The sequence below is a fragment of the Clarias gariepinus genome, chromosome 11 (genome assembly GCF_024256425.1).
Source record: "Clarias gariepinus isolate MV-2021 ecotype Netherlands chromosome 11, CGAR_prim_01v2, whole genome shotgun sequence".
Classification (NCBI taxonomy): Eukaryota; Metazoa; Chordata; class Actinopteri; order Siluriformes; family Clariidae; genus Clarias; species Clarias gariepinus.
In genome coordinates this window covers 12,387,634-12,405,434 of record NC_071110.1, presented here as the reverse complement: position 1 = coordinate 12,405,434, position 17,801 = coordinate 12,387,634, and the positions used below count along the sequence as shown (strand labels likewise).

The 17,801-nt window shown below is 38.5% G+C and overlaps 1 protein-coding gene across 2 annotated transcripts in view; it reads left to right on the top strand.

Moving 5' to 3' along the window:
• arhgap35a (Rho GTPase activating protein 35a) overlaps positions 1-14,533 on the top strand; it is a 72,476-nt gene extending 57,943 nt beyond the window's left edge. For both annotated transcript variants that reach the window (XM_053507228.1, XM_053507229.1), the window contains exons 4-7: positions 3,363-3,440; positions 6,403-6,534; positions 10,621-10,726; positions 11,362-14,533. In XM_053507228.1, coding sequence (XP_053363203.1) covers positions 3,363-3,440; positions 6,403-6,534; positions 10,621-10,726; positions 11,362-11,788 — 743 coding nt within the window. In that variant the 3' untranslated portion in view covers positions 11,789-14,533. The remainder of the gene's footprint in view (positions 1-3,362; positions 3,441-6,402; positions 6,535-10,620; positions 10,727-11,361) is intronic.
• The last annotated feature ends 3,268 nt before the right edge of the window (positions 14,534-17,801 follow it).

The following is a 17,801-nucleotide window of genomic DNA, read 5'->3' as shown; positions in this document are numbered from 1 at the left end:
CGCGTCAGTGGAGCTAAGGACCTAATGAGCTGTTGACCCCTGTGCTGTGACCTCTGTGTGAGTGCAGAAACTTCTCCTTCTGTCTCCGTGTGACCTTACATTCAGTGATTTTTCGGGAATAATGGGGGTCGATTATGACACTCTGCCAGAGAAAAAGAGAGAGCGAGAGAGATATGAAGGAGGACTTCCTTGTATTGTCCTCGACCCGACACTTTTAAGCAGGATGCGGTGTCTCTTCCCCCTCCGTTCTTTCTCTCCCTTACTTTTTAGACTTTTTAAACTACTCCTAAAACATCAGGAAACACCCATTGTTATTGCAATATTTAGTATTTAAAATACCAGAATTGGACTTTATTATTTTAAAAAGCTCTTCTTTTCCCCCCCTACAAGTTGAGTACATGAAGGAGAAACTGAATGGAGGGTTAATTTTTCTGTCGCTCATCAGTTTATTTTTGTCGCCACACCATTCTCTCTCTCTCTCTCTCTTTGGTTTGCATTATTTATGATTTATGACTAGAATACTTTAGATGAGATGCATCATGATTGGAAAATGTCCCACATTTAGGCTAACCTTAATCAATACATTTTTCTATATTTTTCAGATATATAAAATCTAACCATAACCTCCTGTAAGATTTAACTTTCTGTAGTGGTGCAAATGCAGACCAGTGTGATAGGGAGGAATCTTCAAGCATGATTAAATGATGGATAACAAATGACAGCTGTGCTGTAAGGGTTGTGTAGGCTGGTCCGCTAACACATTTACTTGTTGCTGCGGTGAGTAGATGTCAGTAAGGCAGATGGAAAAATAAATAAATAAATTCCAAGCATCCGGTAAATCTTCCTTCCAAGAAAGGCTGGTCATTGACCTACAATAACTGTGGATGCTATTTCTGCAGTCCGATTGACGGTACAAATTACACAAACGCTGATTTGATAGGCTTACATGCTCAAAGCATTCAATTGAAATAGAAATGTTAAAGCATTTAATCTGCTGGAAATATAACAAGAATTTTTTTTTTTCCCCAAAAAAAATTCTATTCCCACATTATGTCATGGGGACTTTATGCCTTTGCATTTCTGCTGTTCTTTCTAATTAAATAGCAATCTCAGGAGCACATATTTTACTGCTCCTAAAATTTTTAATCAGGAGGAGAGTGCAAAAGGACCTTCACAGCTCATCAAGAACGCTAATTTACTTAGTGCCCCCTATCTCCGCCAAAGACAAGGAGCTAGCGGACGGACATCCGAAGCAAAGATGAGAGGGAGAGAGTTGTTCTCACAGAGGTTCCTAATCAGGAAAGAATCAAACTTTTCTTCCCAGAAACACATCACATCACAAAATGGGTCTATTTAAACCCAGCTACTATTAGGAGGAAAAAAACAACCTTATGAGGTCCCCTGTCTTTGAGTGTTCAGGCCTCTGGGGAGCATAAACAGAAAGAGAAAACATTCTATCTCAGAAAACATTTTATTCTGCAGGGTTGATGACTGAAAGACAGTCCAGCAAAGAAAAACTTAAGTGTGTCAATCGTTTGTGTGGGATTTTCTCATTGTCCTTGTAAAATTTGTCATGTGCCATCACGTAACTCTTATTCTTGCTAAAACTTCTCCATTAAGTTTCGACCATCAGTTGGTGTGGACAGACTCCGTTGTCATTTTTTTTCTTCCTCACCTCTGGTTTAAAATAGCTTGGGCTTGGCTTAGAGTTTAAAGGCTAATTCAGCTTGACATTCAGATCTGGAGTGGGTGAATCAGAGGAGGAAATGTTCATTAATGAAAATGAGGGATAATGAACTGTGAGTTAGTCACTGCGGCAGATGACGTCTTATCATATTATTTCTTCTTTCTCTGATGTATCGCTTTGTGTGACTTTATGTTGCATGGTAAACTGCATTGGCATCCAGTCTAGTAATCACATGAGCATTAAAAAAAAAAGCAGTCAGATCTTAATGTCATGGTTGGTTCACCCTGCTGGGCGTTATTTTGCCACAGTGACTCACACTGTTATTTTTCCATTGCGTTTTTGCCTCAGATTGCTTTTTCTGTCACCGTCTTACATTCCTCTTTCCACTGCCTTTTACCCTTTGTCTTCTGTTATGATGTGAAAGACTCATATGCACTAAACTCATAGGCTCCTCACCCTGAGGCTATATAGGAAAGGAAGCACAACTGGGAGCAGGTGACAAATCAATGTGCTTCACTACTACACCGAGCTGCCTTGTCTCTGAGTTTGTCTTGAGCTGTCTGCCTGTCTGTCAGTGTCTGTAGCATGAGGGTCCAGGCTATGAATGTCTGGGGGGCGGGGGGGAGCACAAAATGATATTGTGTTTGTGTACTGTTGGTGGTTGACACGTTTCTTATTGACTCGTTTTGATTGGCTGAACACTGCAGGCGTTTTGTGATTGGAGATGAATAGAGTATCACCTTCCCGTAATAGGAGGCTCGAGCATCTGTAGTGCTTGACAGAAACAAGGAGGACGTTGAATGAATACCGTGTGCTGTGTATTTAGACTTCTGAATTGGTGCTCTCAAAAAGTCTTTGCCCTGTCATCTAGTTCAAATGCATTTGTTGCCCAAGCTATCTGAGTCCAGAAGAACAGGAATAGCTCTAGTAAATGGTATGTCATTCATTGCATGAAATGACAATTTAGCAAGTAAAATATGAATCTAATCTATATATAATCTATAGCAAGTAAAATTAAATCTTGCCTAACCTGTGTATAATTTCGTAAAAATGATTTACAACAATCCAAACATAAGATTTACGTTTGTCTTGGACCAAATTTCGCTATAATTTTAAGCACAAATTTCTTATTCTATTGGAATTTTGCTCCTTTTAAGAAATTAAATTCTTAAAACAAGACATTTTTTTTTTTGTGCAATTTAAATAGAAATGATCTTATGCATTAAATATGGATAAATTAAACTGCATTCAGCATTTTTTCATTAATCCCCTGCATCCAAGCAACACAAGCCAACTATTTGGTCATTTATGTACAATGTATCAGTTAAGCCTATCCTCCAAACATGTTGAGTTTTAAAGGATGTAGCTTCAAGCAGTTTTTGAAAATAGTGGAAAACTTAGCTCCAGAGTCTTCTGTTCGATCCTGAGTTCTATACGCTGCCTGTTTGAATTTATGCTTATTCTTCATGTCAGTCTGGGTATCTCAGTCTTCCTCACCTGTTTGAAAAACCTGCCAGCGGAGGGCCTGGCTTCTCTAAATTGCCTGAAGGTGTAAATGAGTGTAATGGTCTGCAATGGACTGGCATCTAATCCAGTGTGTATTCCTGCCTTACAACAAGATCTACATCAAGCAAAGTGAAATTAATAATTTCTTCCTCTTTTTTTCTGTCTTCAGGTCTAAGCACAGAGGGAATCTACAGGGTGAGCGGCAACAAAGCTGAGATGGAGAGCATGCAACGGCAATTTGACCAAGGTGAGTCATGTTACTCGACTATTTCATAAATTTATTCTTGTTTGAGTTTTCAGGAGAACAGGTTTAAAGTGGCATAAAAATATCTTTAAAAACCTGTACAGTAGATAATCTTTTTGTATGTAAACTTCTTTTAGAACCCATATGTGGTTCGCATGCTGAATGCTATGTGTCGAGGACTGTGGGCTGAAATCTAGAATACGCCGTTGTTTATTGTATGTTGCCTTATACAAATAAAAATACTTTTAGTGACCTAAATGGTTTTCATTCTCCTGTAATAATAATATAAGCTTTATATACAGTATTCGGTGTTAAAATGATATAACTTTCTGCTCTAGTTGCATCAAATAGTGTATTCGGTCATATTTTTCATCATTGGCCTAATTAAGCACAAAACTGTCTAACTCAGTTTAACTGTCTAACTTTTGTGGTTGAAAACAGATGTAATAAAGAGGCTGCAGCATAGTTTTGGATTTGAAAACAGACAGACATTCTGGTGTAACACAAAAAAATCTATCTATAGACACTTTAACATAGAGATCCTACTGTAAAGCTGAACTCCCACAACATGCTGTCCTTGCTCACCTTTAAAAAGCATCCTGCTGTTGCGGATCCAGTGGAGGCGTGATGTGTTTAAGCAATGGCATCTAGTGTGACGTATGCTGTATGCATCAGAAATACCCCACATACTTTTTCTTTCAAAACAGTAATTGTGGGTGGAGTGAGTGCCGAGGTGCTTTTGCTAATACGAGCTCTTCCTGACTGGTAGACTCATTTTATTTTGTTCTTATATGGCGTATCTGTATTTTCAGATTTATACCTGAAGTGTACTGTATATGAACTTCAGTAGGTGTACCGTATATGCAGTAGATGCAGGTGAATTCTGACTTTAATAGTTCATAAATCATAGATATTCGTGAGATTATTTGTTTAATCCTGCTTGACGTTTATTATATTTGTGTGCTGCCACCAGTGTTGGGTGTAACACGTTACAAAGTGGATTACTTTTTAGATGTAACGAGTAATCTAACGCATTAGGTCGCCATTTTAATACTTAGTTATAGTTATTTACCTATATTCTCAAAAATGTAATCCGGTATTCAGACAATTTATGTAATCCGTGAACCAGACAGCAGTCAGTGTGTGTGTGAAAATTGTACTACAAGCCCCGGCCCAATAACCGCCCTAACCCCCCTCTGTTATTCCTGCTGTTATACCCCTATCTCACCTATGCAGTTTGACTCGTGGTAAGAAGCGAGGTTAGGCACTGTGAGCCGCTGCGAGTGACCGCCCGGCATTTTGCAAAGTTCTGCAAGGTCCGCGAGCTTCCATTTCCTAAGACATAACTAATGTGAATAGCTACAGTACAACCCTGTCAAGCTTTCTAGTGACCTTCTTCATATCTGTATTCGTTTCCATATAGAGCGCATTATCTGTGCATTCGCAATAATGTACATTCAGTCATCTAGTGTTGTTAAATTCTACCATTCCAGCCCTAAATGTCTTTTGCTCTTGGAAGAAATAGAACATTTTTGCTATGATAATGCATATGCATGTGCAGAGGACAACAAAATACTTATCACAGCTTGGAAGAAAGCAACGGGCGCTGCTGGAGCAGTCAGGGATAAGGAGCTTGTTCAACAGCTTAACAGTTGTAGATTGGAAGTGCTTTGGTTTGAGAGCTTAGAATAAATGACTTGTGCACACACCGCATGTGGTTATTTTATTTTTTTACTTTGACATCATTTAAATAATGCGATTTTGAGATGTCCTGTATTTGCAGATTGAATGCTGCTGTTCTGAACAAATCACCTTTACAATGACGAGAGTTAGTGTGCAGCAGTTCTGCTTAATTAACCTGAAGTTATCTACCGATCGATTTTGAGTCTAGATGGGTCATTATGTGTATTATATGTGATAGATAATCTGGGGATGATTGCAATAAAGTGCAGATATTGAATAGCTGTTTTGAGACCTTTCTGCTTGTGCATCAGTTTACATTTGTTGTGTGCATTGACTCTGCCTTGGCACCTCTGTGTCCAGAGAATAGGGAAAGAAGGTCAGTTAATTACTTGCGTATTGGTGTAGGTAATGAAGCGCATGCACATACACGCACCGCTGCACTGCTGGTTTCCGTCAGGGTTGTTTCGGTCTAGCATGAGCTAATAGGGGATGAGGATCGGAGTAATAATAGGAGTCTGATCGATTAGTCCCAAGCACAGCCTTCCAGTGCATACAGGTAATGCATGACAACCATGAACAGATCAAATCATCCACAGTCAGTTTTGGCCATGTGACCTATTCAGACCTTATGCAGTACTGTATATTTAATGTTCACTAAATAATTTATGCACTAAAAAAAAAAAAAAAAAAGAAAGAAAATCATTACCTCTCTATCTCTCTCTCAGTGGTGCTGCTGCTTTTTCTCTCCCTCTTTATAAGAGACACAACAAACCCTAATCAGAAGGCAACTTTTTAATTACGTTTTGCTTTTTCCTTCTGCAATCAGTAAGCGGCTGCACACCATTGATTCTTTCGTTCTTGCGCAGAATATAAAGTATACTTACAATGCATGCAAATGCTCTGATAACACTTGCTGTATAGTTTTAATCAGATTACTCTTCTTTGTACTTGTATCTGCAATTTTCCCCCCATCTCCTTTGTACCTTGTACACAGCAGACTCATCTGACTTGGTATGAGAGCCCTCCAATTAACTACGCTTTTTATGGGAATCTGGGTAATTTAGCGATATACAGAGACAGCACTGAACACAATGGTAGTGTATGGAACAGGTTTGAAATAGAAATGGTTTTATAATGGTTTGTCAGCCAGTGGGTGGTTTCTTCAAATTAGCACACCAGCTTCTTTTCATGTATTGTGTTCGCCGTCACTTATTTTATCTTCTAAAATTCTGGTGAAATCAGTGTACTATCTGACTGACTGTTCTTTATTTCCGACTGTTAGATTCCAACCTGGACCTGGTGGAAAAGGACATCTCTGTGAACACTGTAGCCGGAGCCATGAAGAGCTTCTTTTCTGAGCTGCCAGACCCGTTGGTGCCCTACAACATGCAGGTGGAGCTGGTGGAGGCCTTCAGTAAGTAATGCCAAAGAAATTCATTGAGACATTGTCTTCTGAGTACTGTATGTGCTAAAATTGTTTACATTTTTTTGGTGTGGACTGCATGGCGGCACAGTGGTGTAGCACTGTTGCCTCACACCTCAGGTGTAGAGGCAAAGGTATCGAACCCAGGGTCTGGGTTCGATTCCCGGCCAGGTTCAATTCCCGTCTTTGTGTGCATGGAGTGTGCGTATGTGTGTCTGCCCTGCGATGGATTGGCACCCTGTCCAGGTACCCCGCCTCGTACCCTAAGCATCCTTTAATACAGCTATAAAGCGGTGTAGACGATGAGTGGGTAATATTCAACATTTTGTCGTTTTAAAATGAACAGTTTGGTTATGGAAGCATTATAATAAGGTTCAATGATGTGAAATCTATCTGTTAATTATGTAGCCTATAAAGCAAGACAGTGGTGCTTTTTAAAGTGAGTTCGCCTCATTAGCAGGATGAGAAACATACTGTTTGTTTCCATAACCTGATTAGTCTAATGACATAATACATCATCTGTCTTGGTGAAGTTGTCCACCTTCATTGTCCAGCAGAATCCGAAAAGGTGGTGAAAAGAAATTATTCTAATTCAGGCAAGGCTTGTGTGAGCTCTTTATCTAATGGACATAGATGTTAATCTCCCAAGCGGGAAACAGAAATAGCAATGCAGACCAATGGTGCTTGTGAAGTTGCTGCATCCATAGTTATGATCTAAAGGTGCTCTGTGCTGGCTTGTTGAAAAAAGAGGAAGAAGAAGTAAGGGCGAGGTTTTTGTATGAAGAGGGCTATCTGCAGTAGGGTGTTGTTTTGCTCACACAGCACTGAGCTTCATCCTCATGCAGTGTGAAATTCTCTGTTAGGCTCTGGGCGTTCCTCCAACCTCAGGATGCACCAGCAATTAGACTGAAACTGCAGCTTACGCCTGTAGTTTGCTCGCTACTTGGGAACATTTAGGCATTTTGCTGAAACTCTTTTAAGCACTTCAGTCCTTTGGAGAAAAAAAATAAAAACACTCCAGAATGATGTCACTCTGCCAAGTAGAAGACTGAAAGCAAGCCCAAGCAGTGTGACAGGATTGAAGTGCATTTTTACTTCCAGTACTCGTTGGTTGTCAAGGATGTCTTGCTATATGTTAACGTAATAGAAGCTAGTCAAGCTGAGACTGTAAATGTAGCACTTCGGACTTCTTAGACTTTTATTACTCCAACACTCAGGAGGAGACAGTGAGGGAAATATGCACTTATCAAGCACAGAACACTTGAGAGAAAACCATGCATGAAGTGATTGTAGTGTTCTTGAAATATTGTAGGAGGAGGGTGTGGGGGGGAAATGATGAGAGAGGGTGAGACAGAGAGGAATGGACAGACGGCAGGTTATGTGATTGCAGAGTCAATCCCTGCAGGTGGTGGGCGGAGCTCCAGGCTGCCCCGTCTGTCACTGAGCGTCATGGCAACAATGCAGCAGACTTGTTCAGTGTCAGCGTCTGTGAGGCTAGCTCTCCAAAGTGCCTGCATTGTACTGGCATTTACTCAATACCTTTGGCAATGAATACCGGATATGTTACCCTGTGGACTTCAAGATAGCGAGTTTAACGTATTGCATTAAGCATAGACGAATTACTGTAACGGACATGAGTACAGTAAGGCTTGTCGGTTGCGATCTGATTTTGATTGATTAATATCTTTTGAGGATTGAATAACAGCATTGGCTCGGTGTGAAGTACTGGGAGGGTTTGCTCTGGTGTTAGTCCGTTGACTAGTGCATCAGAGGATGTGTGAGGGTGTGTGCCCTTTGTGAGGAATACGGGAGTATAAAACTGACATCAGTGTTTGCATGTGAGAGTCTGACATCAGTCTGTGTATCTGCGTGTGATACTCAGGAGCAACACATCTGCCATAGTGGTCACGTGTCCTGATGGAGAGCCCTCTGAGGGCTGATGTAAGCCGATCTGACTCAGTGCATCCATCGTTCTTGCAGCACCCAGGGGACGTGTGTGTGTGTGTGTGTGTGTGTGCTGTTTTTTGCCTCATCCTGCAAGCATCCCTCAATGTCCCCTGATGACAGGGATAGGAAGTCAGGCACCATATGCAGTTTGAGAAAGATCCACCCTTTCTTACTGCTAGAGATGAATATCGTCTCCTGACCTTTTATTTGGGTGTGTACCAAGGCTGTCTAAATAATTGGACTGTATGAATGCTACTTATGTTTTCATATTTGTCTATTCTAAGGAAAAAAACCTGTGTTAATGATTGAATTTTTCATTTAGCCGTAATAATAAAAGTGGTAAAATATGATCTGCTTATAGTTACTTACTATAAAAATATTAAATAACTTTAAAAAAAAGAATTATTAAAAAAGATTTTGTCTTTGAATCAATGCATGCAATTTATGACGTTCTTAATCTATGTTAAATATTTTTTAGAAAGTCATTGTATTAGTGCTTAAAAGTAATGTACGAGAGGCGGTTATAAAATTATCATCGTATGGAAAAAACAGAAAATATTTGGCGGGATTTTGTCTCTGGAAATAAGTATGTTCATGAACATTTTTTCTTGTTTAAAAAAAAACCCTGCAGTGCAGTTCCTCACGATGACGCTAGAGTGTTAAAACCAAGGCGTCATGCCCACGAAGGGGGTTTGCCTTCTTTATGACAGCGCGCCAGCCCATTCAGCTCATGAAACGGTGAAACTTGCGGGTGACTTGGGGTGCGAAATTCTGTCTCATCCCTTAAACCACCCCCACTCCCCCAAATTGTGACAGGCGTTTTAAAGACGACAAGGTGATTACTGAGGTGAAACTTTCCCTCAAGTCTCCACCAGCTCATCTATCATTTTGAGACGTGTGTCGCGTTAGGTTGATATGTAGAGCTCACGACCAACAATCGTTTTTATTACATTAAATTTTCTTGCCAATAATACCAATTTTATGACGGCCCCTCGTAACATTTATTTATAGTTTATTTCCAACCATTACTTACTCTGTGACTCCAACATCATTATGCTGTATGATAGCTTATGCAATAAGCATATGTACTTTATCCGATAAACCACTAATGTGTGAGCAGCACAGTACATAAAATGATGTAGATAGTATATGTCAAGAGATTTATAAAAAAAAAAAAAAAAAAAAGTGACCCCAGTCTGACCATGGTGTCTTGGGTAATGCCAGATGTTTTGAGGTTTGAGTGTTTCAGAAACGGCTGATAACATGGGCACACAGCCACAATCTCTAGAGGATACACAAAATACTGCAAAAAAACACATGGCATTGATCAAGTGACATTTTCTAGTTTTAGTATTCCTGTGTAGTTTCAGTGAGCCCAATGTGGGTCTCCACGGTTGTACCCCATTCTTCTTAACGTTATGTGATACTTGTCTGATATTGCAGTTGTGAAAAAGTGGTCGAGTTACCAAAGACTTCATGTCAGATCAAACCAGTCAGGCTTAATCTATCTGACCTTATCAACAATTCTAATCTGACCTAATCAACAAGGCATTTGGTTTTGCAGAAGTGCCCATCACTTGATTATTTTTTCTTTAATAATTTTTTTCTTTTCTTGTTTGGATAATTGTATGAATTATCACTTAATAAAGGTTTTCCTTTTACAGTGGCTGGTGAGTGTACAGTAGAGTACATTTCGAAATCCAGTTAATTGTGTGTTGTGGTTTATGTATTATTTTAAAAAAAATGCATGCAGAATTGGGTAAAAATTACAGAGGTTCAAGTGGATTGTATGATGATTTCCAATTAAGGCTAAATCGAAAAAATTGTGTCTGGAATTGTTTAATTTGAGGCATTACTACATCTCTTAGAACCAACAAGAATTTCAGACAAATAGTTTGAAGTGTTTTTCTTTGAGTGTGTGTGAGAGAAGGCTAAACATGAAGTCCTATGCCTACACTGTCATGCTGTTTTCTGTTTGTCTGCCTCCTCTCTTCCTGCCTTTCACCTCAAGCTGCTTGCCCGAGTCATTACTTGCATTGATGTGCCGAGAGGCTGCATCTGGATGCGTCTCTGTTTCTGTGTCTCTGTGTCTGTGCGTTTCATTCTCATCTCTTTTCTCGCCTCCCGCAGAGATCAATGATCGGGAGCAACGGTTCCTCGCCATGAAGGACGTGCTGCGTAGGTTCCCCCGAGAAAACTATGATGTCTTCAAATACGTCATCAGCCACCTGAACAAGTGAGAGTTATTGCTTTGCAACTTCTAAGCTTTGTGCACATAGGCATAGACCAACAGAAAAACATGTTTTTCTCACTATAGTGAAAATTAAATTAGGGTTATAGTATTTAGAACAGCTTTTACAGTTTAAGTATTAATAAGATTATCAAATTTACATAGAAGCACTAGAAATATTTAAAAAGTTCACAATGGTAAAATATTTAGCTCATTTGTTTATTCATTTATTTCTCTTTTGCTGTGAATTAATATAATCTAGTTTGCTGTTAAGAATGGAGAATGCTATTTATTATTTTATATACGGTATTAATTCAGTTTTATCAATGCTCATTGTCACAAAGCAGCTTTCCAGGAAAAAAAAAAAAAAGGGAAAATTATGAAAATGTTTTGCTTTCATCAGTGGTTCTCAACCCTGGTCCTGAAAGACATCCCTCAAACCTTTTTGGTTTATTTTTTTTATTTTTTTATTCATGGTGCAGTGCTAGTTTAAGTTTTTATTAAAAAAGGACAAATATTTAAACTAATTCTCATAATAGAATTTTAAAGGAATGTCATCCTATAATTGTTTATAGGATATATTCAATTAGATGTTATTGTCCATTATATTTCATCCAAATCTCTGTGTTTTTCTGTCCTAGGGTGAGCCAGAACAGTCGTGTGAATCTGATGACTAGTGATAATCTATCCATCTGTTTCTGGCCCACGCTGATGCGGCCTGACTTCACCACCATGGATGCGCTGACAGCGACGCGCACTTACCAGACAATCATCGAGACTTTCATCTACCAGTGTGCTTTCTTCTTCTACAATCAGCCCCCGGTCGACAACCCAAGTGGCCTGCCCGGGCTCCCAGGCTCCCCCACTGCCACCCTGTCCTCCACTACATCAGTGTCTGGCTCCGCCTACTCGTCCTGTAACACCACATCCCAGCACGTAGCCACACCCTTCACTTCGACTCAGCAGTCCCCACCCCATTCTCCTCCCCCTACTCCACAGTCACCTATCCAGAGTCTACTGCCTCCACTGCACCCACACCACGCACCAACGGAACAACACATGCTGTGAAGCAGAAAGAATGTAGAGAGAGAACGAAAGTGAAAGAGATTTTCTGAAACGGGAAAAGAGCTGAGGAGGTTACAGATTTACAGAGATTACATAAATGGAGATGGATTCTTAGAAACAAGTAAATAAGATTGAGGGAATGTGCCTGCTGGTGCAAGGGAACACGAGAGAGAGAGAGAGAAAGTGTAAGGCATAGCGAGAAGGTCAAGCCACTTCAGCCGTGAGACACTCCAGTAACATCTCATCTTCCTCGTTATTGATCACCGCACCTGTCGAAATTCTCCTCATAATATAACTCTTTCATATATACACAATAGATCTGAGAGCATGCCCTCTTTAAGGTCAGCACAGGACAGACATGATGGAAGGTGTGTGCGCAGGAAGCCTGTGTTCCCTGGCCCTTCCTTAGTCACCTGAGAGGTGCTTGAGTAGAAAACAAACTTGATATGTGTGGAGTTTGGACAAAAAAAAAAAAAAAAAAAGAACTTAATTCTCCACATGGTCTCCATAACCTGCTCTTACCAATAGGAAAGAAGCAAAATGTGGCAAGAGGCCATCTTAGCATTAGCAGCATTTTTTTTACCCATCAACCACTATTATCACTTTTTTTTCTTTTCTTTCTTTCAACAAAAAAAAAAAAAAAAACTGATTCCAGCAATTAAAGACACGACTTTAACTCTGTCAGACGTTTTCATTCCTCCCCTTTGGAACGAGTCCCAATTAAAGAACATCATGTTTAACAAAAACAGCCCGAACAAGAACTCGACAAACTGGATCTGGTTTCATTGGCAGTGGACTACAGTGAACCTTGGTACTTTTTTTTTTTTTTTTTTTTTAATTGCACAGCATTCTGAGATTTGAAGTCTTTCTCATTATCTCTGTTCATCTCTCTGCCCTAACAAATGAGCCACAATCTCAAAAACATGCCTGGAAACTTGTTTTATTTTTCTTCTAGCAGACAGAAGGAATGAAAGTATGTGTACCTTGATTTGGAGTGTGTTTTCTTGGTGCATCAGTCAGGGTTCATTTGTGCTCCACATTAATATTGAATCTCAGTGAGATTTCTCATTAGAACAGACGTGGAAAGTTGATGCACTAGTGAGCTGAAATGTTCATGTGTGTGCGTGAGTATGCGTTTATGTGCGTTGCGCGCCTGCCTGCCTGAATGTATACTTTATGCTTGTGAGATTTTGGCAGCTTTCAAAAGTGTCCAACATACAGTTTTGATGGAGAAAAAAGGAGACATGAAAGTTGTTTGTAGAAGTATTTGGGTGGGGATTTTGGTTCTCTGTGTGTTCACACTGAAAGGAGAAGCTGCATTGTCTAAATAACCAATTGCATCGTTAAGTCCAAACTGTGCTGCACTATTCCATTTAAAACTTCCAAAAAGATTTTAAATCGATTGTTGCTCAGTCAAAAACGCTTTGTGTCTGAAGGAGAACAGAAGACGAAAGAGAGACTTAAAGGGAAGACCCAGGCCTGTTTTTTTTTTCTTTTTTTTTTGGTATGAAGTCATTGTGCTCATATTTCAGTGTGCTACTGCCATCTCCTGTGCCAACAAGGTACTGCATGTCAGACTCAGTCTTCATTTTTTAAAATCTACTGCAGACACAATCCATCCTGATCTTCCTCATTAGAAGTGCTTGATGCACTTTAAATCACAGTTCTTATTCACACCACATCACCGGTGATAAATCCTGATGGGCCCGGGTTCCTCAACAACACACTTCTCAGCACTTCATCATCTTTGTATTCTCAGGTCGCTGCTGCGATAATGGTTCATTAACTATCAATTCTTCCTAACCGTCAGCTTCATAAATGTTATCGTCATGTCTGATGCCACTCTGCAAAAATCGTGATGCTGATACTCAACAGGCTGAGTTTTGGAATTAAACAGGGATTTTTAGGACTTTAAATTAGCCATTTTAATTGACATTTCTCATAGTGTAGGTCTGTAATTAATTTCTTTAATCTCAACTGCCCACTACTTCTGCCCTGCCAGGCAAATCTTGACACAGTTTTTATTGCCCACGCTTGTACCTCAGCTCTTTTTCTTCTCTTTTCAGTTAACATGGTATTTTTTGGGAAAATTGGGAGAAGGATCCATGCTCTCCTGGTACTTTACAGTTGATTGCTGTCTTGCCACATTCTCAGTGTAAATCATATGTCAGTGTCTCAATACAGAGTTGATCTTTAGCAGCCAAAGACTGCGCAAAAGGGCAAGTGATCGACAAGGAAGGGCATCAAATGGGATTTAAAATGTGACGTTTCAGCAATCTTATGTGGCTGCATTTTTTTTTTCTTTTGCAAAAGTGGTGTCTAAGTTAATTGAGAAGCAAGCAAAACTATATTCAAAATGGTTGTTTATTTGTATGTTAGGGGGTCTAACACTTTGCCCTGTAGTCAATGGTGATAGAAAAAAAAATGTTTCTTTTTATGTTTTATTTTAATAATTAAAAAAAAGGCAATTTTTAACAATTTTGTGAATGGTGTAAAGGCCATATGATGTAGTGCATGATTCAACTCCAAGTCTGGGAGTTGGGACCTTCAACTCTTCGTATTTAAGAGGACAAAAATACATTAACTAAATAAAAAAAAAAAGAATGGAAAAAAAACATGAAGTAAACTGAGAAGAAATAAAAATCATGACATTATTTGCTATGGCCATTTGTCTCAGTGGGAATGGTGTACAAACAGTAAGGCCTTATGTGAGCTGTATTATAGTTAATAAATCAATCTTGTAATATGTTTCTTGCCTCTTGTTTTTACACAGTTTTTAGCACCTACAACAAATACACTGAATCTGGTCCTAATTGTTATTAAACATTGTTTTTAAAAAACATTTTTATCAGAAATGAACTACAAGGGATAGTCAAGTCAAACAGGGACTTTAGAACATAGAAACTGTGTTCTGTGTTCTAAAAGCATTAGTAAGGCAGGGGATTACATAGAGAAATAAAGGTTATTTCTCTATATAATCCCCTGCTTTACTAATGCACTCCTTTAATGGCCCAAATATGTAAAAATAGTTTGAAGCGAGGTCAGGACTGAAATGTGCAAGTGATGTTTTTGAATGTGTGTAGAGTTCACACATACCTATGCATCTATTCCACAAGTTAATTATCAGTCGATTTTTAAGGATCTAACGTTCACAGGAACGTCTGCAGTGGGCCAGTGAATGCCAGTTTGGTTTTACACCTTCATTCACTATAAATATGATCATAAATCCCGGTTTGACTTGAATGCCCCTTGTTTTGTGATATGTCCCTTTTACTATGTTAATGTTTTTAATGGTTCAAAAGCAATGCTACGTTCGGGGATAGTTTTTCAGTCATGCAAATAATTTTAAAGATCTCATAGTTGTAATTTGTAGAGAGGGAAAAACTAAACATTTTAACTTCTCTCTTGGCGTATGTGGTCAATTTCAAGGAGTGCATTATCAGCATTCAGGCTAATCCCTGTTAATAAAATGTTGGTATTTATTTTTTTTCTTCAACTGGTTTAATGCATTTATGATGAGCTGAATTATGCAGTAAAGAAAAACAAATTTAATAGACTTAATTAATTCTTGTTCATTTCAAATGAAGGCGTTTAATGTTGTGCTTGCATAAGTCGCACTTTCAATGTGAGTTTAAGTGCACTTGCTATGGGGAAGGTATTGTAGGACACTTTCTTAAGAACACAATTAACAAATACCTTTATGTTTTAAAACCTTTGTTTCACCTTTATGCCTAATATGATGACATTATTAAATTCATCATTGAATTCCTATTAACTTAATAACAGGCCTTATATTTTTATTTAAATTGTGTTTTGGGTAAACTGGTTTTTAAGTGCTTTCATAGTACAGAAAATAGTATCGCATTAGAAAGACATTTATACATCCCTATCCATTGAGATCGATTAAACTCTTTGTGAAGTTGCATTGTAAACCAAAAAAAAACACATTAAAAACATAGCTACTGTATGTTTAGGATCATTTCCATTCGCACACAATGTGATGAGAACTTAAGATTGGGACTAAACAGATGTGTGGTTATAAAAAAACCACTTGTTGGTGAGATTAAATTTTTTTTAAAAAGCTTCAATTTGCTAAGGAGCATAAAGATTGGACTTAAAAAAAAAAGTCCAATAGAACGACTTAAGGTGATGTGATCGCATGAGTTCAGATTGAACCTATTTTGTTCTGTTTAAAACATGCATTTTACCTGGTCTTTCCTTCAAAAAGTGGATTGGGATCCCAGTTCATAACTCCAACATATCTACTCTGAGAGACGACGATAACTTGAATGTGTACTCGTATAAAAAGTGTTTCACTAGAACTGGAGTTACAGAAACAAGTTTAAAGATTCATTTAAAGTTATCCTTCAGTAATATAAGTATAAGTATAAGTACCACTGTTAAAGTTGCTGTCATTGGCAGAGAGTGTCATCATCTGATGCTCTGACCCAGGCCATCACTTAATGGGGGTCAGGAAACATTGACCAGATCTTGGATGACCATCTGTCCTCCTGTTCTGTTTGTTTACAGTCAGGACACAGTTGAGCAGCTTTACTTTAGTGTCTGGCAACATTGGCACCTGACATGACTGCCTGTACCCTGCCAGTCATTCCCTGCTTTTTTCATGGCATCGGAAACTAACTTACACTGTAGGTATTTTTTATTCAATGACCTGAAGCAGCTCATCAAACATAAAGCAACCTGTTTCACTCGTCATATGTGTAAACAATTTGACAACATTCTGCACAATTACACAACTTGTAACTTTAGATGTTGCACTTACGGAACATGATACATTATCCAGTCTTTGGGGCTTTGGGGCTCTACAGTGATACCTCTCCAACTCTCAGTTTACCCAGGTGAGTAAGGTGTTAAGCAGAATATAGAATATTAAAAAATAAATAAATAAAATCTGACCAATTAAACAAAAATAAATAAATAAAAATCACTATTACTGATTTAACCGGAATACTGGTTTACTTGATCTAGTTTTAGTGACCCATAGAAACTCCAAAGCAATTTTGACTGCAAATAGGAGATGCATGTTTAATTGACCCGTTCACAAAAAAAAGATTGAAAAGTTAAGGCGAGGTTATTACATGAAAGTTGATGCTAGTATTTTTTTCCTGACAGAAGTCTAATGACCTGCTCAAAAAAACTAGCTTGGTCTACCAACTGGTCTGATAATCTGTGAAACCTTGCATTTTAGGGGCAGAATGTACGAAATCTCAGCCACTGCAGTGCATCACCTGCCATAAATACGCACCAACTGTTCCTTTTATAAAGGTTTATTCTTTTTCCCCTAATTAAATGTCTTGTATTATTTAATTTTAATTTATGGCTTTGTTTTTGGATTATTTAATTTTAAGCTGTGAGTCGTGGGAACATCTTCCACCTTCCTCCAAAGCAGGATCTAAAGCTAACGTCCTGGTGACAGATACCAAGTAGAACCTAAATCCCAGCTGAGATATATATATATATATATATATATATATATATATATTTATCATCCAGCTTAATGTATGACAGTGAAATTTGAGTCTGCTGCTAACCTTCCTTTCTTTCCTTCCATCCATCCATCCATAGACCATGGCTAAACTGGAATTTGTGTCTCAAAAGGGAAACTGTTAATTCATTAACAGGTCTTATTCGATCAGGTATGTAAGTACTGTAAGTATTTACAGTGGGGGGAAAATTCACCAGGAAGTGAATTAATCATCAAAATAGGTATTTTAAGTGGACCACCTCATAGACTATACTGTAGGCTGAAGTTGAAATAACTGCATGAATTGTTGCAAAAGATGATGTTTTCAGTCATTTAATATTTTCAGGATTTATTATCATAAAAATAAAAGTATTTATTTTATTATAACTAAATCCTGAAACTATTTGGGTGAGCAGATTCAGCTGAGGGATCTACTGTAGATGTCTTTATGTTAAGGAAAGCTATAAGAACTGTGTTGACAGGAAACAACCACTAGGCGGCTCACTTGTCTCGTAATAATTCCTGTGGTAA